The sequence below is a fragment of the Chamaea fasciata genome, unplaced genomic scaffold (genome assembly GCF_029207755.1).
Source record: "Chamaea fasciata isolate MVZ Bird 193981 ecotype frontalis unplaced genomic scaffold, bChaFas1.0.hap1 SCAF_476, whole genome shotgun sequence".
NCBI lineage: Eukaryota > Metazoa > Chordata > Aves > Passeriformes > Sylviidae > Chamaea > Chamaea fasciata.
Window position 1 is genome coordinate 18,032 of NW_027094561.1, and position 22,541 is coordinate 40,572.

At 66.1% G+C, this 22,541-nt stretch overlaps 5 protein-coding genes across 7 annotated transcripts; 3 read left to right on the top strand and 2 right to left on the bottom strand.

Moving 5' to 3' along the window:
* Positions 1–350: 350 nt before the first annotated feature.
* LOC136305541 (syncollin-like) lies at positions 351–1,393 on the top strand. Its single transcript, XM_066208804.1, has one exon. It carries the CDS (start codon positions 397–399, stop codon positions 802–804), a length of 408 nt encoding a protein of 135 aa, XP_066064901.1. The 5' UTR covers positions 351–396; the 3' UTR covers positions 805–1,393.
* Positions 1,394–2,072: 679 nt separating this feature from the next.
* LOC136305539 (serine/threonine-protein kinase PAK 4-like) lies at positions 2,073–11,664 on the bottom strand. Of its 2 annotated transcripts, XM_066208801.1 has the most exons (9): positions 11,557–11,664; positions 8,388–8,604; positions 6,333–6,815; positions 4,705–5,061; positions 3,816–3,949; positions 3,286–3,412; positions 3,078–3,203; positions 2,403–2,537; positions 2,073–2,317 (listed from the first exon to the last, which is right to left on the bottom strand). In XM_066208801.1, the coding sequence occupies exons 1-9, from the start codon at positions 11,574–11,576 to the stop codon at positions 2,162–2,164; spliced, it is 1,755 nt and encodes a 584-aa protein (XP_066064898.1). In that variant the 5' UTR covers positions 11,577–11,664; the 3' UTR covers positions 2,073–2,161. The 2 variants fall into 2 exon arrangements, with proteins under 2 accessions (XP_066064898.1, XP_066064899.1); XM_066208802.1 differs by lacking the exon at positions 6,333–6,815.
* A 2,228-nt stretch (positions 11,665–13,892) lies between these two features.
* LOC136305540 (small ribosomal subunit protein uS12m-like) lies at positions 13,893–14,645 on the top strand. The gene is made up of 3 exons (XM_066208803.1): positions 13,893–13,929; positions 14,037–14,095; positions 14,175–14,645. Exons 2-3 carry the CDS (start codon positions 14,047–14,049, stop codon positions 14,555–14,557), a joined length of 432 nt encoding a protein of 143 aa, XP_066064900.1. The 5' UTR covers positions 13,893–13,929; positions 14,037–14,046; the 3' UTR covers positions 14,558–14,645.
* A 435-nt stretch (positions 14,646–15,080) lies between these two features.
* Positions 15,081–19,655, top strand: LOC136305536 (serine--tRNA ligase, mitochondrial-like). 2 transcript variants are annotated; one of them, XM_066208797.1, is made up of 16 exons: positions 15,084–15,521; positions 15,646–15,741; positions 15,835–15,864; positions 15,959–16,099; positions 16,195–16,249; positions 16,374–16,437; positions 16,922–17,027; positions 17,313–17,360; positions 17,437–17,545; positions 17,883–17,928; positions 18,086–18,173; positions 18,251–18,363; positions 18,444–18,537; positions 18,824–18,916; positions 19,016–19,081; positions 19,170–19,655. In XM_066208797.1, the coding sequence occupies exons 1-16, from the start codon at positions 15,261–15,263 to the stop codon at positions 19,329–19,331; spliced, it is 1,572 nt and encodes a 523-aa protein (XP_066064894.1). In that variant the 5' UTR covers positions 15,084–15,260; the 3' UTR covers positions 19,332–19,655. The 2 variants fall into 2 exon arrangements, with proteins under 2 accessions (XP_066064893.1, XP_066064894.1); XM_066208796.1 differs by having other exon boundaries at positions 15,081–15,521; positions 18,824–19,081.
* Positions 19,656–19,711: 56 nt separating this feature from the next.
* LOC136305537 (NF-kappa-B inhibitor beta-like) lies at positions 19,712–22,475 on the bottom strand. Its single transcript, XM_066208798.1, has 6 exons — positions 22,219–22,475; positions 21,926–22,031; positions 20,764–21,010; positions 20,421–20,509; positions 20,054–20,323; positions 19,712–19,936 (listed from the first exon to the last, which is right to left on the bottom strand). Exons 1-6 carry the CDS (start codon positions 22,434–22,436, stop codon positions 19,889–19,891), a joined length of 978 nt encoding a protein of 325 aa, XP_066064895.1. The 5' UTR covers positions 22,437–22,475; the 3' UTR covers positions 19,712–19,888.
* Between the last annotated feature and the right edge of the window lie 66 nt (positions 22,476–22,541).

Sequence of the window (22,541 nt, forward strand, 5' to 3'; positions counted from 1 at the left end):
TGGCCGGGGGTGCCTGACCCCCCACACCTGTGTCCCTTCCCGAGGACCCCCCCCCCCCCACACCTGCATCCCCTCTCACGACTGGGGGTGTCTGACCCCCCACACCTGTGTCCCCTCCCACAGCTGGGGGGCTGTTTACAGACCTGGGACCCCCACACCTGTGGCCCCTCCCACAGCCGGGGGGCTGTTTACAGACCTGGGACCCCCACACCTGTGGCCCCTCCCATGGCCGGGGGTGTCTGCAGACCCCCCACACCTGTGTCCCCTCCCAAGGACCCCCCCCCACCTGTGTCCCCTCCCAGGCAGGCCCCGCCCCCCGGCCTTGGGCTGCCCTATAAGCGACCCGCCCCGCGGCGCCCCAGCACGGCCCCGGGAGGCGACACGGGTGACGCGGAGATGGTGACAACGCTGCTGCTGACGCTGGCGGCCGCCGTGGCCGCGCTGGGCCGGGGGGCGGACGCCCAGTGCCCCACGGCCGCCGACCTGCGCCCCGCCAACGGCACCCGGCTGTGCGCGCTGCTCTACGCCGACAACAGCCCCTACTACGACCAGTGCTGCGCCGGCGACGCGCTGGAGGTGCCGCCCGACAGCGACGTGCCCTACGTGCCCCGCGGCTGGGCCGGCCGCGCCTCCTCCCTGGTGGTGGGCACCAAGTGCCAGCTGACCGTGTGGTCGCGCTCGGCCAAGAGGGGCAACTCCAAGACCTTCAGCGCCGGCACGGAGCCGCGGCTGCAGGAGGTGCGCCGGGGGCTCTTCGGGAACTGGAACGACGCCATCAGGGCCTACTACTGCACCTGCAAGTGAGCGGCGGCGCGGCGCGGGGGACGGGGCGGCGGCACCTGGCTGCGGGAGGTGGCGTGGGGCAAGGCGGGTCCGTGAAAGTCAACGTGGGTCAACGCGGGTCAGCACGAGCCAGTGTGGGTCAACGTGGGTCAACACAAGCCAGTGTGGGTCAACATGAGCCAACGTGGGTCAACACAAGCCAGCGTGGGTCAACGTGGGTCAACGTGGGTCAACGTGAGCCAACGTGGGCCAATGTGGGTCAACGTGGGTGAACACAAGCCAACATGAGCCAACGTGAGCCAGTGTGGGTCAACATGGGTCAACGTGAGTCAACATGAGCCAATGTCGGTCAACGTGAACCAATGTGGGTCAACGTGAGCCAACGTGAGCCAATGTGGGTCAACGTGAGCCAGTGTGGGTCGAGATGTGCCGGCGTGGGTCACGGCGAGTCGATGCGGGCCAAACCGCGCCCAAGCCGGCCGAGAGGAGCCCACGCGAGCCGACGGGAGTCAGCGTTGGCCAAGATCCGCCAGCCAAGCCGAGCCGAGCCCACCCGCGCCGCGCCGCGCCCCCCTGCCCCCCGCGCAGCCAATAAAGCCCCGATGCAGCAGCTCCTGCCTGGGGGGTCCTGTTTGGGCGTACCCCCGGGGGGAGGGGGATCTGGGAGGTGCCCCCCGCCCCCCCAAGAACCACACGGCACACGGGGGGGTCCAAAAGGACACGTGTAATTTGGGGGGGGGGCCCCGTGTCCCCCCCGGGCCGCTGCCGCGCGGTACAAAACCCGACCGATATAAATATCACTTTGTTTAAAAAAACAACAACAACAACAACAAAACAAAACCGGGGGGGGCACCGGGGGGGGTGGGGTGGGGGGAGTTCCGGGGGGAAGGAACCGACCCCCCCAAAAAAACCCCCAGACTCAACAAAAACAGGTGAGGGGGGCTGGGGGGCGCGCCCCGAGTCAGTAGTGTGGTGTGCTGGGGACAGGGGGGGCTGTAGTTTTGGGGACCCCCACCCCACGGAGATGTCGGGGGGGCCACACCCCAGTGCCCCGAAGGGGTAGAAAAAAAGGCAGCTAAAAAAAAAACCACCAAAAAAAGGCAGAAACGCCCCAAAATGGGTCCCAAAGGCGGGAAGGAGCAGCCCCTGCACCCCCAAACCTCCGGGGTGACAGCTGCCCCCGCCCCCTCCCCAAAATCTCTGCCGGGGGGTCCCCAGCTCAGTAGTACAGGTCGGGGGGGGCCGGCGTCCCCTGGGAACGTCCCAGTCCCGCTCCAGTTCAGTTTGGGGGTGCCACCGAGGAGGAGGAGGAGGAGGAGGAGGAGGAGGAGGAGGAGGGGGCCGGGGGGGTCTCCCCCAAAGCCGGGGGTGGGGGCTCTCACCGCAGCCGGTGCTGCCGCATGAGGGGCACGATGCAGGCGGGGGGGCCGGCCGCCCCCAGGAAGGGATGCCGCAGCAGCTCCGGGGCGCTGGCGCGCTGCGCCGGGTCCCGCACCAGCATCCGCTCCAGGAAACCCTTCAGCGAGGGCGACACCTGTGGGGAAGGAGCACGGGGTGAGGTGAGACCCCCCCGGGAGGCCCCAAAAAAGGGGGGACACCCCCCACCCCCCCCGAGGTACCTTGTGGCCGTTCTTGAGCCGTGGGGGGAGGTTGTCCCGGATCAGCTTCATGGCTTTGAGCGGCGGCTCGTTGAAGTAGGGGGGCTCCCCGTCCACCATCTCGATGACCATCACCCCCAGAGACCAGATGTCCACCTGAGCGCCGAGGGGCACCCCGGGAATGAGGGCGGGGGGGGCTCCCACCCTGGGGACCCCCAAACCCACCCTGGGGACCCCCAAACCCACCCTGGGGACACCCAAACCCACCCTGGGGACACTAAACCCACCCTGGGACCCGCAAACCCACCCTGGGGACCCCCAGACACACCCTGGGGACACTAAACCCACCCTGGGGACCCCAAACCCACCCTGGGGACCCCCAGACACACCCTGGGGACACTAAACCCACCCTGGGGACCCCAAACCCACCCTGGGGACACTAAACCCACCCTGGGGACCCCAAAACCCACCCTGGGGACCCCAAAATCTGCCCTGGGGACCCCCAAACCCATTCCATACCCACCCTGGGGACCCCAAACCCACCCCGGGCACCCCCAAACCCATCCCAACCTCCCCAGCAGCCACCTCAGGGTGCTAGAGAAGGCAGGAGCCGGTCTCGGGGGCCCCCCACACCGTCTCCACCCCGCTAACCCCCCCAAGTCGCCCCCAGGAGCCCCCCGGAGCCCCGGGCCGCACCTCCGGGCCGTAGGGCAGGCGGGAGATGAGCTCGGGCGCCATCCAGTACGGCGTCCCCACCAGGGACTTGCGGCGCGGCACCTCCTTGTTCACTTGGGCGCAGAAGCCGAAATCGGAGAGTTTCACCTGTCGGGGGCGCGGGGGCGGGTCAGGGCGGGGCCCCGAAGGATCGGGGGCGGGTTTGGGGGGCGCTGCCGGGGGTCCCTACCCGCCCGTCGTGGGTGAGGAGGATGGAGTCGCTCTTGATGTCGCGGTGGATGACGCCCTGGGCGTGCAGCACGGCGAGAGCGCGCAGCACCGAGCGGCACACGGCGGCGATCTGCTCCTCCGACATCCTGGGGGACGGCACCTGTCACCTGCCGCTTGTGCCACCGCCCTGGCACCGCCCTGCCACCTTTGCCACTGCCCTGGCACCTCCCTACTACCTCTGTCACCGCCCTGCCACCGCCCTGGCACCACCCTGGCACCGCCCTGCCACCTCTGTCACTGCCCTGCCACTTGTGCCACCGCCCTGGCACCTCTGTCACCGCCCTGCCACTTGTGCCACCCCCCTGCCACCGCCCTGCCGCCTCTGCCACTGCCCTGGCACTTCTGTCACCATCCTGCCACTTGTGCCACCGCCCTGTCACCATCCTGCCACTTGTGCCACCGCCCTGGCACCGCTCTGTCACCTCTGCCACTTGTGCCACCACCCTGCCACCACCCCGGCACCTGCGCCACGCCTGCCCCCACGGTCACCTGGTGTGGGTGACGATGTCCGTCAGGGCGCCGCCCTCCAGGAACTCCATGACCACCCAGAGCTCGTCGCCCACCAGGTAACTGTTGTACATCTCCACCACGTTCTCGTGCTGGTGGTCCCGCATGATCACCACCTGGGCGGGAGGGGACACACGGCGCTGGCACCCTGGCACGGTCCCCAGGGCACCGGGGGCTCCGCGCTGCGTCACCGAGAGCCCCTCGAGGGCCCTGAGGGGATCCGAGAGCTTCCCGAGGGTCTCGGAAGTTCCCTTCCCGAGGGCACGCAGAGCTCGCGAGGGGTCCCCGAGGGGTCCCCAGGGCTCCCAAGGTGTCCTGAGGGCTCCCAAAGTGTCCCCAGTGCTCTGAAGGTGTTCTCAAAGCTCTTGAAGGGCCCAAAAGCTCTCAATGTGTCCCCAAGGTGTCCCCAGAGCTCCCAAGGTGTCCCCAATGCTCTGAAGGTGTTCCCAAGGCTCTTGAGGGGCCCAAAAGCTCTCAAGGTGTCCCCAAGTTGTCCCCAAGGCTCCCAAGGCGTCCCCAAGGCTCTCTAGGTGTCCCCAGTGCTCTCCAGGTGTCTCCAAGGCTCTCAATGTGTCCCCAAGGTGTCCCCAAGGCTCTCCAGGTGTCCCCAAGGCTCTCCAGGTGTCCCCAAGGAGTCCCCAGGGCTCTCAAGGTGTCCCCAAGGCTCTCCAGGTGTCCCCAGTGCTCTCCAGGTGTCCCCAGGGCTCTCCAGGTGTCCCCAGCACTCCCAAGGTGTCCCCAGTGCTCCCAAGGTGTCCCCAGTGCTCTCCAGGTGTCCCCAGTGCTCTGAAGGTGTCCCCAGGTGTCCCCAGGGCTCTCCAGGTGTCCCCAAGGCCCCCGAGGCCCCCCGGGCCGCCCCCCCGGCCCTCACCTCGTTGAAGAGCAGCTCCCTCCGCTGCTGCTTGCGCAGGTCCATCTTCTTGACGGCCACGAGCTTGCCGGAGCCGCGCACGGTGGCGATGCACACCACGCCCGTGGAGCCCTCGCCGATCTTGATGAAGTTGTCCAGGTAGGCGCGGGGGTCGCCGGGGTCCACCACCATCCGCAGCGCCTCCCGGAACTGCTCGTGGGACACGCGCTGGGCTCCCCCCGGCGCGGCGGCCGCGGGGCCGGGCCCGCGCGGCGCCGGCGCCTCGGGGGGCTCCGGGGCTTTGGGGGCCTGGGAGGCGCCGGCCGCCGGCCCGTTGGGGGTCACCTCCTCCTGCGGGCGGCCCGGGCGGCGCTCGGCCTGCGGGGACAGCGGAGAGGGGCGTCAGCGCCCCGCAATTCCCGGGCCGAGGGAGCAGGAGGAGGAGGAGGAGGAGGAGGAGGAAGAGACTCGGGAGGCAGCGCGGCGGGAAGGAAGCGCGGAGCCCGCGGCCTGAGGGACGCCCCGATTCCAGCCGGGATGAGGAAGAGGAGCAGAGCAGCTGCTTCCAGGGAGGAAGAGGAAACTGCCTCGGTGCTGAGCACGCAGCCCTGGGCAGGGGGGAGGCGGCGGCCCCCGAGCATCCCAGTTGTGGGAGGCTGCGAGGAAGAGGAGCGGAGGAGCTGCTTCGGAGGAAGGACGGGACAGGCGCAGCAAGAAGGAAGGGGCAGAGGAAGAAGAAGGAGCACAAGAAGCACAAGAAGAAAAAGAAGAAGAAGAAGCAGCACAAGAAGTACAAGAAGAAGAAGGAGCAGAAGAAGAAGAGGAAACCGCTCCAGAGCCAAGGATGGGACCCCGGGGAAGGAAGCTGCCGCGGATCCCAGCGGAGCACGGGAAGCCGTGAGGAAGAGGAGCGGAGGAGCCGCTTCTGAGGAAGAACAGGACAGGTGCAGCAAGGAGGAAGAGGCAGAAGAACAAGAAGCAGCAGCAGCAGACAAAACACAAGAAGAAGAAACAAAAGAAGAAGAAGAAGAAGAAGAAGAAAAAGAAGAAGAAGAAGAAGAAGAAGAAAAAAAAACACAAGAAGAAGAAAAAAAAGCAGAAGCAGCAAAAGAAGCACAAGAAGTACAAGAAGAAGAAGAAGAAGCAGCAGAGGAAAGAAAAGCAGAAATCACTCCAGAGCCAAGGATGTGATCCCAAGAAAGGAAGCTACTGCTGATCGCAGCGGAGCACGGGAAGCCGCGAGGAAGAGGAGCGGAGGAGCTGCTTCTGAGGAAGAACAGGACAAGTGCAGCAAGGAGGAAGAGGCAGAAGAACAAGAAGCAGAAGAAAAAAAGGAAGCAGAACGAGAAGAAGAAGAAGGAGAAGAAAGAGAGGAAGAAGAAGAAGAAGGAAAACCACAAGAAGAACGAGAAGAAGAAGGAGGAAAGGAGGAAGAAGAAGCAGAAGAAGCAGAAGAAGAAAAAGAAGAAGAAGAAAGGGAAGAAAAGAAAACCGCTCCAGAACCAAGGATGCGACCCCGGGGAAGGAAGCTGCCGCGGATCCCAGCGGAGCACGGGAAGCCGCGAGGAAGAGGAGCGGAGGAGCCGCTCCGGAGGAGGAAGAAGAGCAGGAAGAGGAGGCCGAGGAAGGGCCTGGGAAGCCGCCTTTACCTGGGCGGCGCCCCCCCGGCCGGGGGCGGCGTCGGCGCGGGGGTAGGTGTGGAAGGGGCGTCCGGGCGCCGTCTTCAGCCCCGCGGCGGGCGCGCCGGCCGCGTCGGGGGGCCGCAGGTCGGGCCCCGAGAGCGGGCGCTGCTCGCGGCCCGGGGGCCTCGGGGGCCCCTCTCCGGCCGAGCTGGATTTGGGGCGACCCCCGGGGGGCCGGGGCTGAGGCCGGGGGGGCTCCCGGGATTCGGGCGGGGGGCTCGGCCGCGGGCGCGCGCGGCGGCTCTCGCCGGGCTCCGGGCGGGCGCGGGGGGCTCCGGGGGCCAGGCCGTTCTCCGGGGGGAGCCGGGCCGGGCTGGGGGGGCTCTCCCGGCGCAGGGAGTTGGAGCGGGACACGGACACGGCCTCCAGCTCGTCCAGGAGCCACGCCAGGGCCCCGTCCCGGCCGCCGGGGCTCCCATCCTGGGGCCCTTTGGAGCCGCGCACGATGGGCTGCGGGAAGGGGGGGACACGCGCGGGGGGAAAAGAACAAAAACAAACCAAAAAAGGGTCACGGGGATGGAGCTCGGCTGTCCTTCCAGGGAGACAGCCCCAGATCCCAACGTGACCCCCAGGGATTGGGGTGCCCAAGCACTGGGGGGGGTCTCCCAGGGCGCGGGGATCGGGCGGTTTCGGAGCTGGGTGGGAAGGGGTGCCGGTGGGAACACGGAGGGGATGCGGGAATGGGGGGATTTAAACAGCCGGGGGGAGCACGCCCAGCGGGGAACGGATCCCGAGCTCCCCGTGGGGTGGGCTGCTTCCAGCTGTGGGGAAGGGTCTCACCTTGGGCGGGGGGCCTGGGGGACCCAATCGTCACCTCCCTGCCCCCAGACCCCCAAATCCCTCCCAGCTGGACCCCAAAGAGCGTCCAGGACCCCCCTACCACACTGCAAAGCCCAAAAATCCCCCCAGACCCACCCTGGGGACTGAACGAGCCCCCCAACCTCCCTCCTCCCTGCCCCGGGACCCCAAAATCCCCTGGTCCATGACCCCACCCCTCATTCGTCTTTTGGGGAGGTGGGAAAGGTGTGGGGACTCACCTCCCTGACCCTCAAATCCCCCAGTTAGGTTTTTGGGAGGTGGGAAAGGTGTGGGGACTCACCTCCCACCTCCCTGACCCCCAAATCCCTCAGTTTGGTTTTTGGGAGGTAGGAAAGGTGTGGGGACTCACCTCCCACCTCCCTGACCCCCAAATCCCCCAGTTTGATTTTTGGGAGGTAGGAAAGGTGTGGGGACTCACCTCCCACCTCCCTGACCCCCAAATTTCCCCAGTTTGGTTTTTGGGAGGTAGGAAAGGTGTGGGGACTCACCTCCCTGACCCCCAAATCCCTCAGTTTGGTTTTTGGGAGGTGGGAAAGGTGTGGGGACTCACCTCCCTGACCCCCAAATCCCTCAGTTTGGTTTTTGGGAGGTGGGAAAGGTGTGGGGACTCACCTCCCACCTCCCTGACCCCCAAATTTCCCCAGTTTGGTTTTTGGGAGGTAGGAAAGGTGTGGGGACTCACCTCCCTGACCCCCAAATCCCTCAGTTTGGTTTTTGGGAGGTGGGAAAGGTGTGGGAACTCACCTCCCACCTCCCTGACCCCCAAATTTCCCCAGTTTGGTTTTTGGGAGGTAGGAAAGGTGTGGGGACTCACCTCCCTGACCCCCAAATCCCCCAGTCTGGTTTTTGGGAGGTGGGAAAGGTGTGGGGACTCACCTCCCACCTCCCTGACCCCCAAATTTCCCCAGTTTGGTTTTTGGGAGGTGGGAAAGGTGTGGGGACTCACCTCCCTGACCCTCAAATCCCCCAGTCTGGTTTTTGGGAGGTGGGAAAGGTGTGGGGACTCACCTCCCACCTCCCTGACTCCCAAATCCCCCCACTTTCCCTTTCTGAGCCCCCAAACCACCCAACAACCCCCCACCTGCCCCCCACACCAAACCCCCCCTCCCCAATTCCGCCCCCCAGCGCACCCGGAGCGCCGTCAACCCCTGCGGGTCCCCGCCCTCCCAAATTCCCGCGCTCTTCCCCGCGGTTGCCCCGCACCTTGTGGGCCCCGCGGACGGCGGTGACGCAGGCGGGGTCCACCAGGGGTTTGGGGCGCCGGGCGTTCTCCTCCAGCAGCCCCTGCCACTGCCGGGGCAGCCCCGTGAAGCGCTGCTCCGACGCGTCGTAGCCCGTGTGCACCCGGTGCTCGAAGTTGGACGGCGCCGAGATCTCCAGCCGCTTCTTCTTCTTGGAGAACATGGCCCGGGAATCCAGCCTGGGAGGGGGGATGGGAACAAAATCCAGCCTGGGAATGGGATCAGACCCCGAAATCCAGCCTGGGAGTGGGGATGGGGATCAAAATCCAGTCTGGGAATGGGAATGGGGATCAAAATCCAGTCTGGGAATGGGATCAGACCCCAAAATCCAGTCTGGGAATGGGGACAGACCCCGAAATCCAGCCTGGGAATGGGAATGGGGCCAAAATCCAGTCTGGGAATGGGAATGGGGATCAAAATCTAGTCTGGGAATGGGATCAGACCCCAAAATCCAGCCTGGGAATGGGATCAGACCCCGAAATCCAGCCTGGGAATGGGGATCAAAATCCAGCCCTGGGAATGGGGACAGACCCCGAAATCCAGCCTGGGAATGGGAATGGGACCGAAATCCAGCCTGGGAATGGGATCAGACCCCGAAATCCAGCCTGGGAGTGGGGATGGGGATCAAAATCCAGTCTGGGAATGGGAATGGGGATCAAAATCCAGTCTGGGAATGGGGACAGACCCCGAAATCCAGCCTGGGAATAGGATCAGACCCAAAATCCAGCCTGGGAGTGGGGATGGGGATCAAAATCCAGTCTGGGAATGGGAATGGGGATCAAAATCCAGTCTGGGAATGGGGACAGACCCCGAAATCCAGCCTGGGAATGGGACTGGGGCCTGAAATCCAGCCTGGGAATGGGATCAGACCCCGAAATCCAGCCTGGGAATGGGGATGGGGCCAAAATCCAGCCTGGGAATGGGATCAGACCCAAAATCCAGCCTGGGAATGGGAATGGGGCCAAAATCCAATCTGGGAATGGGAATGGGGATCAAAATCCAGTCTGGGAATGGGATCAGACCCCAAAATCCAGTCTGGGAATGGGACTGGGGCCTGAAATCCAGCCTGGGAATGGGATCAGACCCCGAAATCCAGCCTGGGAATGGGAATGGGACCGAAATCCAGCCTGGGAATGGGATCAGACCCAAAATCCAGCCCTGGGAATGGGGACAGATCCAAAATCCAGCCCTGGGAACAGGAACAGCCCCTGAAATCCAAACCAGGAATGGGAACAGTCCCTGAAATCCTTTAATTAGAAGAAAATAAAACGGAAAAGTTGTTGGGACGAAATGCTTTGGGACGGACGGGACCAGCCCCAGAAATCCCACTGCTGGAATGATTCCGTCCAACATCCCCCACTGTTATCCAATCCCTTCCCAGTTTTCCTCCAAGGCTGAGCTTGGAAACACCAGGAGCGCCAGAAATTCCCACCGGGAACCGGGATCAATCCGCCGGTTACCTCACCCGGGCCAACAAACAGCCTCCAAACACCCCAAGAAGCCACAGAGATCCGTTTTTTTCTGGGACGCCTCTCCCCTCCCATTTTTTTTTCCCAGCTCCTTTGGCTCAATCCTGTTCTCCAGGAAAATCCCATTCTCCAGGCTCCGGAATCCCGCCGCTTCCAAGGTTTTCTCACTGTTTTTTTTTTCCCAGTCTGGAAGGTTTTCCCCTCAAATCAACGACCCATCACGAAGTTTTTTCTCCTCCTCCGAAAACCCGTCAGGGTTCTGTGTATTCCCGATTTTCCCTCCTCATCCCGGGCTGGTCGCTCCTTCCACCTTTCCAGGACGCTGCTGGCATCCTCCCTGGATGGCCGAAATCCCATTTTCAGCTGGGGAATCCTCCTGGTGTGGGGAAATGGCAGCTGGGCTCGGGGTGGGAGGACTAAAATCTGCTGGAATCGGGCTCTTCCCGCCGGGAGTTCCATGGGAAAGCTCTGAGGACGACCCAGGCCGGCCAGAACATCAGGGAGGTGCAGGATCCACTGGATTCCACCCCAAAAAAACCTTTTTTAATTTTTTTTTTTTTTTCAGATGGTTGAGGAAAAACCAGCAGCACTTGGCAGGGGCAGAAGGGTCCTGAAGAATTCCAGAGGGTGGGATGGGGGCCAGGAGGGGGCTGGACTTCTTCCTCAGCCCTTCCCAGGCTGCATTCCTGGGATCCCAGCAGGGTTTAATTAGTCACCAATTACCGAGGAACTGAGTCCACAGCGGGCGGAACGTTCTCGTGTTTTTCCCTAAAACTGCCCCCAAAGCAACGCACCCCGAATCAGCGGCGTTCAGGCTGCTGGGGAATCCTGCCGGCAGCTCCGGGATGGAGAGGAAAGGGAAAAGGGAAAAGGAACGGGAAAGGGAAAAGGAAAGGGAAAGGAGAGGAAAGGGAAAGGAAAGGAAAGGGAAAGGGAAAGGGAAAGGGAAAGGGAAAGGGAAAGGGAAAGGGAAAGGGAAAGGGAAAGGGAAAGGGAAAAGGAAAGGGAATGGGAAGGGAAAGGGAAAGGGAAAGGGAAAGGGAAAGGGAAAGGGAAAGGGAAAGGGAAAGGGAAAGGGAAAGGGAAAAGGAAAGGGAATGGGAAGGGAAAGGGAAAGGGAAAGGGAAAAGGAAAGAGAAGGGAAAGGGAAAAGGAAAGGGAAAAGGAAAGGGAAAAGGAAAGGGAAAAGGAAAGGGAAAAGGAAAGGGAAAGGAAAGGGAAAGGGAGAGGGAAAAGGAAAGGGAAAGGAAAGGGAAAGGGAAGGGAAAAGGAAAGGGAAAGGGAAAGGGAAAAGGAAAAAGGAAGAAAAGGTGCCTCAGGCCTTCCTGTAAAGCCCAAATGCAGGAAAATGCAGGACGGTGTCCAGGCAGGGACCAAAATGAGATTTTCCCAGCAAACTTCGGGATTTTCAGGCCGGATCCAGGTGAATTTCAGGACAACAAACGCCCAGGGCATTCCAGACACGACGCTTCCCAAATTCCAGCGTTCCTGGGTTGGTTTTGTTTTTTCCCCCCTCCCTGAGTGGAGCTGGTCCATCCATCCCATCTCCCCCCCTTGGCCCCGAATTGCTCCATTTCCCCCCTGAACCGGATCCCAAAGGGATTCCCAGGGAATTCCCTGCGGGGACGTGGTGACAAAACTGCGCCCAGACGAAACACTCACCTCGCGTTCCCACTGCTCATTCCCGGTTTTTCTTTTTCCCCTAAAGCTCCCCGAGTCCCGGACCCACGCCGGGTCTGATCCTTCTGGGGAAGGATCAGCCGCTTTTTTCCTTCGGGGGGGGGGAACTATTTTCCTGGTGTCAGCCGGAACAGGAAGATATTCCAAACCTTCCAAAGCAACATTTTCCACGGAAAAAAAACCCGAAAAAACCAAAAAACTTCCACCTCCAAGGCCCCTGGTGGGAGCTTGGGATCCTCGGGAAGCAGCTCCTTGAGGGGACAGATGAAAACCGTCCCGGAAAATCCCCGGAATTCCGACAGGGCCGGTGAGATCCCGAACGGGATTCCCAGGTCACATTCCCGGGAAAAGGAGCCCGGCAAGGCCGGAGCGTTCCGGCCGGGAAAGGCGGGTTGGACTGGCCCGGCTGGATCTGCCAGAGGAGGAGGAAGAGGAGGAAGGGGAAGAGGAGGAGAAGTGTCGGCCTTTGCCCTCCCGGAGGAATCCCGGAATCCCAGGAATCCGCCGACCCACGAGGAGCCTCCAAAGCTCATCCGAACGGGGGCAAACAAACCGGGAAGGGAACCGGGAGAGCCGAACTCCCGGGAGAAGGGGATCGCCGGGAAAAGCGGGACGGGAGGGAAGCGGGAGAGCAGGGAAAGGAAAGGAGAACCAGGGGAGGGGAGAAGAAGGTAAAAAAGTGTAAAAGAAAAGGGAAAAAAAAAAAAAAAGAGGAATTCTGGCGGAACTCAGCTCTTCTCCCGCACAAGGAAGTGTCCCCGCGGCTGGAAGTGCAGGGAGAGGGAGGAAGGAAGGAACCTCGGGAATCTCCGGCCGGCGGCGAAGGGCGGGCCGATTAACGACGATCCGATTAAGCAGGAACGATCCCGTCCATCCATCCCGGTGCCCCGAAACCCGGGAGAACGGCCAATCCCTCCTGGGGCTGCTTCGGGAACCCCCTCCAGAATCCCAGATATCCCTCCCAGGGCTCCAGGGAACCCGGGTTTTATCCCACGGGAACGAACAAATGAAAAGCTTCCTCAAAGCCACGGGCAGGGATATCCTCGGGAATTCTTTTTTTTCCTGGAAAATCCGGGGAAATCCCTGCTCGTCCTGCAGCCCCTAAGGAGACGTTGGCGACCAAATTCCCACCTCTGACCCCCCCAAAGCCCAGCAGGGAACGGCGGGACGGGGAAAGTTTCTGGCCATTCCCAAAGGATCGCCGGATCTTTCCCACACCTGGACGAACCAAAGTTATTTCCAAGCCGACCGCGGGGTCGACCCCTCTACGCCACCGTCGCTTGTTGGAAAACTCCCTGATTTCCAGGGAAAACACAGCTGAAAAACACCCAAAGACAGACCGACTGGATTTTCCGGCTTTTTTTGGGTTTTTTTCCCTCCTTTTCCGTCGAGGAGCGGCGACAGGAACAAAACCCGGTGGGGAAGGCGAGTTCCCCTCCCCGCTGCTCCAGAATTTGGGGGGGAAAAGCTGTTTTTGAGGAGTTGGGACATTCCCGAGGAACCCCAGAGCCCCTCCGCCTTGGGGCTCCCAAGGCAAATCCACAGGAAACGCTGGAAAAATCCATCCCACGGCTCTGGGGCTGCATGGGAGACCCCCCATTTCCCCCCAAGTCCCCGTGGGATAAAAAAAAAAAATCTGGGAATTAGTTCCGGATCCGTTTCCTACCTTCCACCGAGGGAAAACTTTTCCGCCTCAGCTCCGCGTTCCGGGTCCTCCGGGAAAGGCGCTGCACGGGAAGAGCGGAATTCCCTCAGGAGCAGGCCGGATCTCCCCTTCGGGGGTGTTTTGAGGGCGGGGGGGGGCGGTTGGATCCATATCCCGATGTTCTCCGGGAATTCCGGGGTTCCCCAAGGCTGCCGCTGCCGCCCCTCCGGGTATCTGGGGAGGCTCAAACCGCCCGCCAAGCCCAGCCCCTAACGCCCCAGCTCCGTCACCGCAGAATCCCTCGGCTTTGGGGGGGTCTCCGAACCCCAGATCCGCCCGAAATGCCCCAAATTCCTCCCGAGCGCCCTCAGCCCCCCCCCCCTCCCCCGGGCTCCCTCAGGCCTCACTCGGCCGCCGCCGCCGCCATCTTGGGAGCGACACACATCCGGGTCCTCCCACGCCCGCGTCGCCGCGGCGACAGGCCACGCCCCCCCGCGGGGGGCAGAGACACCGCGGGAAGGGCGTGGTCGGTAATATCTGGCCAATGAGGGGCGAGGCCTAGGGCGGGAGGGGCGGGGTCTAAGAGGGGGAGGGTCTGCAGGCTCCCCGGCGATCAGGGCGGGATTAAGCGGAACCTGACCAATCACCGCGCGAAGCACGGAGATTGCCATCTCCGCCATCCAATCGCAGCGCGGTGCGCTCGAATCCGGGTAAGATGGCGGCGCTCTGAGAGGAACGTGGGGGCTCCGGTGCCGCCGCTCCCTCCCGCTCCCCGGTGCCCTCCCCGGGCAGTTCTCACCGCGCCTTCTCCCCTCAGAGCCTCGGAAATGTCGCTGCGCGCCGTGCTCAGAGCCGCCGCCTCGCTGCCCCGCCGCGGTGGGTAAATGACCCCCCCTCCCGTCCAAAACCCGCCGCCCCCCAAACCCCCTGACCCGGCTCCGCGTCCCCTCCGCAGGTGCGGGGCTGCTCCTCCCGTCGCCGCCGCCCCCTCCTCCATCGGCCGCCATGGCCACGCTGAACCAGATGCACCGGCGGGGCCGGCCCGCTCCCCCGCCCCGCAAACCGGGGCCCACCCTGGGCCGCCCCCAGATCAAGGGCGTGGTGCTGAAGAACCTGATCCGAAAGCCCAAGAAGCCCAACTCGGCGAACCGGCGCTGCGTGCGCGTGCGGCTCAGCACCGGCCGCGAGGTCATCGCCTTCGTGCCCGGCGAGGGCCACAACCTGCAGGAGCACCACATCGTGCTGGTGCAGGGCGGGCGCACCCAGGACCTGCCCGGCGTCAAACTCACCGTGGTGCGCGGGAAGTACGACTGCGCCCACGTGCAGGCCAAGAAATGAGGAATCGGGACGGGGGGGGACGACACCCCGGGGTGGGGGGCCTGCGAGTGGGTGCTGCGCCGATTAAAAGGTGGCGGTGGTGGTGATCATGTGGCTTGTGGTGTGGAGCGCTGGTGGGGGTGCTGGGAAGGGTCTTGTGGGCGGTGGAAGGGGGCCCGAGGACTCGGGGAAGGGGCTGCGAGGGCACGAGGGGGGCTGGGAGGTGCTGGGAAGGGTCCGGACGGAGATCTGGGGACTCGGGGGGGGACGCTCAGGGCGTTGGGAGGGCACCGGGGGTTCACTGGGAGGACTCTGGGGGTGTCACAGGGGTCACTGGGAGGGGGGTCACTGGGGGGGTCACTGGGATGGCCCTGGGAGTGTCACTGGGGGTGTCACAGGGGTCACTGAGGGGGTCACGGGGGTCACTGGGCGGGGATCACTGGCAGGGGGTCGCTGGGATGGTCTTGAGGGTGTTATGGGGGTCACTGGGGGGGTCACTGGGATAACCCTGGGGGTCACTGAGATGGCCCTGGGGTTGTCATGGGGGTCACTGGGATAACCCTGGGGGTGTCACGGGGGTCACCGCGGGGTCACCGCGGTCACCAAACCCGCAGCGCGGCGGGTCTGAGGCCGGGGGCGTGGCCAAGGCCGGCCGGGGAGGGGCGCGGTCCGCGCGCGTGTCCGGCCCCGCCCCCGGCTCCTCCCCCCGCCCCCGGTGCCCAAGATGGCGGCGCGCCGGGCGCTGCTGGCGGCGGGGCGTGCGGCGGGCGGGCGGCGCGGGGCCGCGGGGGCCGCTCCCGGGGCCGGGGCCTCTCCCGGGGCCTCTCCCGGGGCCGGGGCCGCTCCCGGGGCCGCGCGGAGCCGCCTGTACGAGCACGTGCGCGAGGGGCTGAGCGCGCGGCCGCAGCTCGACGTGACCGCGCTCAGCGAGCGCGAGGTGGAGCAGCGCCGCGGGCCGCTAGGGGGCGCCGCGCTCCGCGAGATCGTGAGTGGCGGGAACGGCGCTGGGCGGGGCTTACAGGGGGCGTGGCCTGCGGTCCCTCCCCCCCCCCCCCGGTTCGGGTGCGGCCGGGCCGCTCACCTGAGCCACGCCCCGGCCACACCCTCAGGTGCGGACGTGGTGGCGGCTGCGGGAGGTCCGCGATGGCATCGCCCGGCTGGAGGCTGAGAAGGGGCGCGTGGCCCAGGGGGTCCGCGACATCATGGTGAGACCCCCCGGGACCCCCCAAAGCTCCCGCTGGGTGCGTTCCCCCCCGGAACCCCTCGGCACCCGCCGATTCCTTTTCCCCCCTCCCCAGGCCTCCCAGGACAAGGCGGCGGCCAAGACGGTAGGAATGGGGTCGGGGGGGGGGGTGGTCGTGACTCGGGGGGGTCCTGGCCCCCCCGACTCCCCCCGTGGCCTCACGGCGACCCCCCCGGCAGCTCCCGGCCCTGGCGGCGCTGCGGGAGAGGGGCCGCAGCCTCCGGGGGCAGCTCCGGCTGCTCGCGGCCGAGGAATCCGAGCTGGAGCAGAGATTTTACCTGGGGGCTCTGCAGCTGCCCAACAGAACCCACCCCGCCGTGGTGAGACCCCCAAAATCCCCCCCACCTGCGTCCCCCCCTTGTTTTGGGGGGGCTTTCCGGAGCCCCCCCCGAACTCCCCCTCGTGCTCCCCCCAGCCCGTCGGGGACCAGAGGCAGGCCCGGCTGCTCCAGGTGGTCGGTGAGAAGCCAGGTGAGGGCCGCGGGCTGCTCTGGGGGAGGGGAGGGGTCCTCGTGGGGAAAGCGAAGGGCTGGGCGGCGTTTGGGGGGTGAGCACGGGGGCAAAGGTGACCGAGCTCCCCCCGTCCCTTCCCCAGTGTTCGAGGTCGAGCCAAAGGGACACCTGGAGCTGGGGGAGGGGCTGGACATCATCCGGCAAAGGTGAGCAACGGCTGGACGGGACACACCTGTCCCACAGCTGTCCCACAGCTGTCCCACAGCTGTCCCACAGCTGTCCCCCTCGCCTGTCCCCACAGCTGTCCCCACAGCTGTTCCTCTACCTGTCCCCTGACCTGTCCCTACACTTGTCCCCTCACCTGTCCCCACCTGTCCCCCTCAGCTGTCCCTCTACCTGTCCCCACAGCTGTCGCTATACCTGTTCCCACCTGTCCGTCACCTGTCCCCACGGCTGTCCCCTCACCTGTCCCTCACCTGTCCCACAGCTGTCCCTACGCCTGTCCCCTCACCTGTCCCCACAGCTGTCCCTATACTTGTCCCCACCTGTCTCCCTCAGCTGTCCCCACACTTGTCCCTCACCTGTCCCTCACCTGTCCCTCACCTGTCCCACACCTGTCCCCCTCACCTGTCCCTCACCTGTCCCCACAGCTGTCCCCTCCCCTGTCCCTCACCTGTCCCACCTGTGCAGGCGCCTGTCCCACGTGTCGGGCCATCGCTCCTATTACCTGTGCGGGGCCGGCGCCCTGCTCCAGCACGCCCTCGTCACCTTCACCCTGCGGAAGCTGCTCAGCAAGGTGGGGAAGGGGGCTGGGGGGTCTGGGGGGTCCAGGGAGGGGCTGGGGGGGTCTGGGGGGATCTGGGGGGTCCAGGGAGGGTCTGGGGGGGTCTGGGGGGTCCAGGGAGGGGCTGGGGGGATCCAGGGAGGGGCTGGGGGGGTCTGGGGGGATCCAGGGAGGGTCTTGGGGGATCCAGGGAGGGGCTGGGGGGTCCAGGGAGGGGCTGGGGGGGTCTGGGGGGGTCCAGGGGGGCTCGGGGGGCACCCCGGGGCGCTGGGGTCTCCTGACCCCCCTTTCTCGCAGGGTTTCCTGCCCATGACGGTGCCGGACCTGCTGCGAGGAGCCGTTTTTGTGAGTGACCCCCGCGCCCCCCGAGCCCCCCCCCCCGGCGCCTCCGTGACCCCGGGTGACCCCCTGCGCCCCCCAGGAGGGCTGCGGGGTCCGGCCCAGCGCCACCCCCTCCCCAGTTTACACCATTGACCCCGCACGCTTCGAGGACCTGTGCCTGGCCGGGACCTCGGAGGTGGGAATTGCAGGTGGGAAACGGGGGGAAACGGGGAAAATCCGGGGGGAGAAAGGGGGAAGAGCCGGGGGGAGAAAACATGAGGGAGAACGGGGAAAATCGGGGGAGAACGGGAAGGAAACGGTGAAAAACGGGGCAGAAAAGAGGCAACCGTGGGCCAGAGACGGGGAATAAAAAGGAAAAGCGGAGGAAACCAGGGAAAAAAATCACAGGGGAAACCAAAATGGGCGGAGAATCAGCAGGAGAATGAGAAATTAAGGAATAAAAGGGTGGAGGAAAGGCAGGAGAAGCGGGGGGCAGGGAAGGGGGGGCAGATGGATTCGGAGGTCACCCTGTGCCCCCCACCCCAGGGTATTTCATGGACCACGCGGTGCAGCTGCAGGACCTGCCCCTCAGGTACTGGGGGTTCTGTCCCCCCCTCTCCTCTCCTCTCCCCGGGAGCCCTGTGTCCCCCCCACAAGACCCCCATCCCCATCTGGAGCCCCCTCCCCGATTTCCTGGGGGGTTTTGGGGGCCCCCCTGAGCCGTGTGTCGTCCCCCCCCGTCCCGCCAGGGTCGTGTGTTCCAGCACGTGTTACCGCACCGAGACCGACACGGGCCAGGAGCCCTGGGGGCTCTACAGGGTCCACCAGTTCACCAAGGTACTGGGAGCACTGGGAGAGGCGTGGGGAGGGAGAGGAGGCGGGGGTCTCACCCCCCTCCCCGCGCCCCCCACAAGGTGGAGATGTTCGGGGTGACGGCGGCCGAGCGCGGGACGGAGAGCGACGAGCTGCTGGACGAGTTCCTGGGGCTCCAGAAGGAGATCTTCTCCGAGCTGGGGCTCCATTACCGGTGAGGGGGGGGTTGAGGGGGGTCCCCCCCAATCCGCGGGATCCCAAAATCCCTCCTAACTATCCCCCCCTCCCCCTCAGAGTGCTGGACATGCCCACGGAGGAGTTGGGGCTCCCCGCTTACCGCAAGTTCGACATCGAGGCCTGGATGCCCGGACGGGGCAAATTTGGGGAGGTGAGGGGAGAGGGGGGGCGAGTCTGGGACCCCTAATGATTCCGGGGCGGGGGGGAGACCAAAGAACGTGGGTAGAACCTCGATAATTCGGGGAGGGGTCCGACGGTTTGAGGAGAATCCGAGAAATTCGGGGAACGCCGCAGAGGTTGAAGAGGCGCAGGGTGTGGCGACGCCTCCCTCCCCCCTTATTCCTGTCCTCGCTGTTGGAGCAGGACCCCCGGTTGTTTTTTTTTTTGGGGGGGGGTCCCCAGAACCTCCTGACCCCCTTCTCCGTCCCCCTCCCCAGATTTCCAGCGCTTCCAACTGCACGGATTACCAGAGCCGGCGGCTGAACATCATGTACAGCGGGGAGGGCGGCCGCCTGAGCCACGCCCACACGGTGGGTGACCCCCCCAAAGCCCCGGGAGAACCCCAAAACCCCCGGGGGGGGGTCCCCGAGCCCCCCCAGACCCCGCATCCCCCATTCCCCCCTCCCCAGGTGAACGGCACCGCCTGCGCCGTGCCGCGGGTTCTCATCGCGCTCCTCGAGTGCAACCAGCTCCCGGTGAGTGGTTTGGTTTGTTTTTTTGGGGAGGGGGGGGGGGTCCCGCGGGGGTTTGGGGGGCTCACCCCACCCCGTGTCACCCCCCCAGGACGGCAGTGTGCGGGTGCCCCCGGTGCTGCAGCCGCTGGTGGGGCAGGAGGTGCTGACCCGGCCCCCCAAGCCCCTCCTGCGCTACATCGGCCCCAACCAGCCCGGGGGGGGCCCCCCCAAACCTCCTGAGGTGGGGACCCCCACCCCCAAAACCTCCTGAGGTGGGGGGACCCCCACCCCCAAAACCTCCTGAGGTGGGGGGATCCCCAAAACCTCCTGAGGTGGGGACCCCCCCAAACCCTCCTGAGGTGGGGACCCCCCCCAAAACCTCCTGAGGTGGGGACCCCCACCCCCAAAACCTCCTGAGGTGGGGACCACCCCCAAAACCTCCTGAGGTGGGGACCCCCCCAAACCTCCTGAGGTGGGGACGGGGTCCCCGCGGAGCACGAGGGCACGGACGTCGCAGGATGGACGCACGAAGCGGGGAGGGGACGTGTGTGTCCCCGCGGTGACGAATCCCCGGGAATAAAACCTGGAAAACCCCCCCTCGCCCCTCCCCGTTATTGTCACAGGTGTGTGTCCCCCCCCCCCCGGTATCACAGCCGTGCCCTTTGCTCCGAAAAGAGCCTCCCCTTTATTTCCCGGCGCCCCCCGCAGCCTTTGGGGCTCTGCCGGGATTTTGGGGGGGGGGGGTCGCATCTTCGGGGGGTCCCCCCGGCTGGGGGAGGGGCGGCAGGGGACCCCCAAATCCATGCCGGGGGGGGGGGTGTGGGGGTCTCAGGCCGGGCAGCGCCCGCTGTTGATGACGATGTCGTCGTACTCGTCCTGGGCACGGAGAGGAGTTTTGGGGAGGGGGCTTGGGGGCCCTCCCCGCACCGGGAGACCCCCGGGGCACACTCCAGAGGGGGAGGAGGGGGGGGGGGGCTGTGTCCCCCGACTGACCTGGCTGTCGCCGGCCCCGCCCTCGCTGTCGCCGCTGTCGCCGCTGTCGCCGCTGTCGCTGCTGTCGCTGCTGGGGGGGTCGCGGGCCCCGAAGCGGCGCAGCAGCGGGGGCAGCCGGGGGTCGGCGCGGCGCCGGGCGCTGTACAGGGGCGTGAAGCCCGAGAAGGTGCGCGGCTCCGGCCGCGCCCCGCCGCGCAGGAGGCACTCGGCCACCTCGGGGCTCTGCGCCTCCACGGCCAGGTGCAGGGGGCTGCGGCCGCAGCTCGGCTCCTGGGGGGGCACGCCGGGGTCAGCGGCGCTGGGGATCCCCCCCCCTCCTCCTCCTCAATCTCATTTTGGGGTTTATTTTTTGGGGGGGGGTACCCACCGGGCGGTCGGGGTCGGCGCCGGCGCGGAGCAGGAGCTGCACCAGCTCGGGGTCGCGGCGCAGGACGGCCACGTGCAGGGGGGTGTAACCTGTGGGGGGGAGGAGGGAAATGGGGGGGGGGGGCCCAAAGCCCTACCTGAGCAGGTGAGACCCCCCCCCCATCCCCCCCACCCACCCCAAGCATTCCCCTCCCGGCCTCCCGCTCCCAAAACGAGTGGATTCCAAACCTCCCCATCCACCACCAAACTGCGCCCCCAAAATCACGTTTCCCCCCCCCGCAAAAAAAACCCCCGTGCCCCCTTTAAAACCCCCACGACCCCCCCCCCCCAAAAAAAACCCGCACCGTCGTAGTTGACGCTCTCCAGCTGCGCCCGCCGCTCCTCCTCCTCCTCCTCGTCCTTGCGGGGGGCGTCGCGGGGCTCGGGGGGCCCCCCCAGCAGGGCGCGGGCGCAGGCGGGGTGCCCCTCGCGGCAGGCCAGGTGCAGCGGCGTGTGGCCGCCCCGCTCCCGCACGGCCACGCCCGCGCCCGCCGCCCGCAGCCGCCGCACGGCGCCGGCCAGCCCCAGCACCACGGCGATGTGCAGGGCGCTCTGGGGGGGATCGGGCCAAAGGTCACCGCGAAACTGCGCCCCAAAACTGTGCCCCGGGACCCCGAAACGTCACCCCGAAACTGCGCCCCAAAACTGAGCCCCGGGACCCCAAAACTGCGCCCCAAAACCTCCACCCCAGCCCCGGCACCACGGCGATGTGCAGGGCGCTCTGGGGGGGGAATTGGCCTAAAGATCACCCCAAAACTGCGCCCCGGGACCCCAAAACTGTGCCCCGGGACCCCGTAACGTCACCCCGAAACTGCGCCCCAAAACTGTGCCCCGAGACCCCAAAACTGCGGCCCCAAAACCTCCACCCCAGCCCCGGCACCACGGCGATGTGCAGGGCGCTCTGGGGGGGGGAATTGGCCTAAAGGTCACCCCAAAACTGCGCCCCGGGACCCCAAAACTGCACCCCCAAAACTGCGCCCCGGGACCCCAAAACTGCGACCCAAAACTCTGCCCCGGGACCCCAAAACTGCGCCCCCAAAACCTCCACCCCAGCCCCGGCACCACGGCGATGTGCAGGGCGCTCTGGGGGGGGAATTGGCCCAAAGGTCACCCCGAAACTGCGCCCCGGGACCCCAAAACTGCACCCCCAAAACTGCGCCCCGGGACCCCAAAACTGCGCCCCCAAAACTCTGCCCCAGCCCCGGCACCACGGCGATGTGCGAGCCCGGGGTCAAACCACCCCAAAACGTCACCCCCAAACATCACCCGCCAAAACCTCACCCCCAAACGTGCCCCCCAAAGCCCGGTCCGGGGGCTGACAGCCCCTCCGCAGCCCCGCTCCACCGTGACCCCAAACCCCCAGTTCCCCCCCAGCTCCTCACCCACCCTCGCTGCGGAGACTCGCGGTGACCCCGGCCCCCCCCCTCCCCCCCGGGACCCCCCAAACTTCTGTCCCCGGTGCCGCACCTGGCCCAGGTCGTTCTGCAGGTCCAGGTAGGGCGAGCGCTCCGTGTGCCGCAGGATGGACTCGAGGAACTCCTCGTGCTCGTGGATCACGGCCAGGTGAAGGGCCCTGGGGGTGGGCACGGGCTGGTCGGACACCCCCACACCCACCGGGAGCTCCCCAGAGAATTGGGGGGGGGCGGTGGGGGAGGGGAGGAGGGGTCCGCACCGGAACCCCGCGACCTCCCGACCCCAGGGTGAGCGCAGGGGTCCCGCCCGGACCCCGGGGGGGGTCTCTCGTCCCTCCCCGCCCTCACGTGTCGCCGTCCTCGGTGACGAAGCTCAGGACGTGCCGGAGCCAGGCCGCGGGGTCGGCGAGGGGCTCGGGGGACTCCGCTCCGGGGCCGGCGGGCAGCGGCGGCCCCAGCGGCCCCTCGCCCAGCGAGCCCAGCCCGCTGTCGCACCACTCGTCGCCCTCGGGCTGCTTGGCCTCGCCGGGGGCCGCCGCCGGGGCCGCGGGGGCCGCGGCCGCCATCGCGGACCGGGGAATCCCCGCCCCGGCGCCTGCCGGGACCCGTAGTCCGCGCCCGCGCTTCCGGGTGTCTCAGCCAATCAGCAACTTCCGTCTGGCCGCGCCTGC

Bases quoted from the DNA above. Each gene is read 5' to 3' on its own strand.
- LOC136305539 (XM_066208801.1), bottom strand. From the start codon at position 11,576: ATGAGCAGTGGGAACGCGAG. The intron at 3,204-3,285 runs GTAGGGACCCCC...CGCCCCCGACAG, and splicing joins TCCTCACCCACGACGGGCGG to GTGAAACTCTCCGATTTCGG. The intron at 2,318-2,402 runs GTACCTCGGGGG...CCTTCCCCACAG, and splicing joins GGCTCAAGAACGGCCACAAG to GTGTCGCCCTCGCTGAAGGG.
- LOC136305536 (XM_066208796.1), top strand. From the start codon at position 15,261: ATGGCGGCGCGCCGGGCGCTGCTGGCGGCGGGGCGTGCGGCGGGCGGG. The intron at 15,865-15,958 runs GTAGGAATGGGG...CCCCCCCGGCAG, and splicing joins ACAAGGCGGCGGCCAAGACG to CTCCCGGCCCTGGCGGCGCT. The intron at 18,538-18,823 runs GTGAGGGGAGAG...CCCCCTCCCCAG, and splicing joins GACGGGGCAAATTTGGGGAG to ATTTCCAGCGCTTCCAACTG.
- LOC136305540 (XM_066208803.1), top strand. From the start codon at position 14,047: ATGTCGCTGCGCGCCGTGCTCAGAGCCGCCGCCTCGCTGCCCCGCCGC. The intron at 14,096-14,174 runs GTGGGTAAATGA...TCCCCTCCGCAG, and splicing joins CGCCTCGCTGCCCCGCCGCG to GTGCGGGGCTGCTCCTCCCG.
- LOC136305537 (XM_066208798.1), bottom strand. From the start codon at position 22,436: ATGGCGGCCGCGGCCCCCGCGGCCCCGGCGGCGGCCCCCGGCGAGGCC. The intron at 20,510-20,763 runs GTGCGGGTTTTT...TCCCCCCCACAG, and splicing joins GGAGAGCGTCAACTACGACG to GTTACACCCCCCTGCACGTG. The intron at 19,937-20,053 runs GTCAGTCGGGGG...CTCCGTGCCCAG, and splicing joins GCGGGGCCGGCGACAGCCAG to GACGAGTACGACGACATCGT.
- LOC136305541 (XM_066208804.1), top strand. From the start codon at position 397: ATGGTGACAACGCTGCTGCTGACGCTGGCGGCCGCCGTGGCCGCGCTG.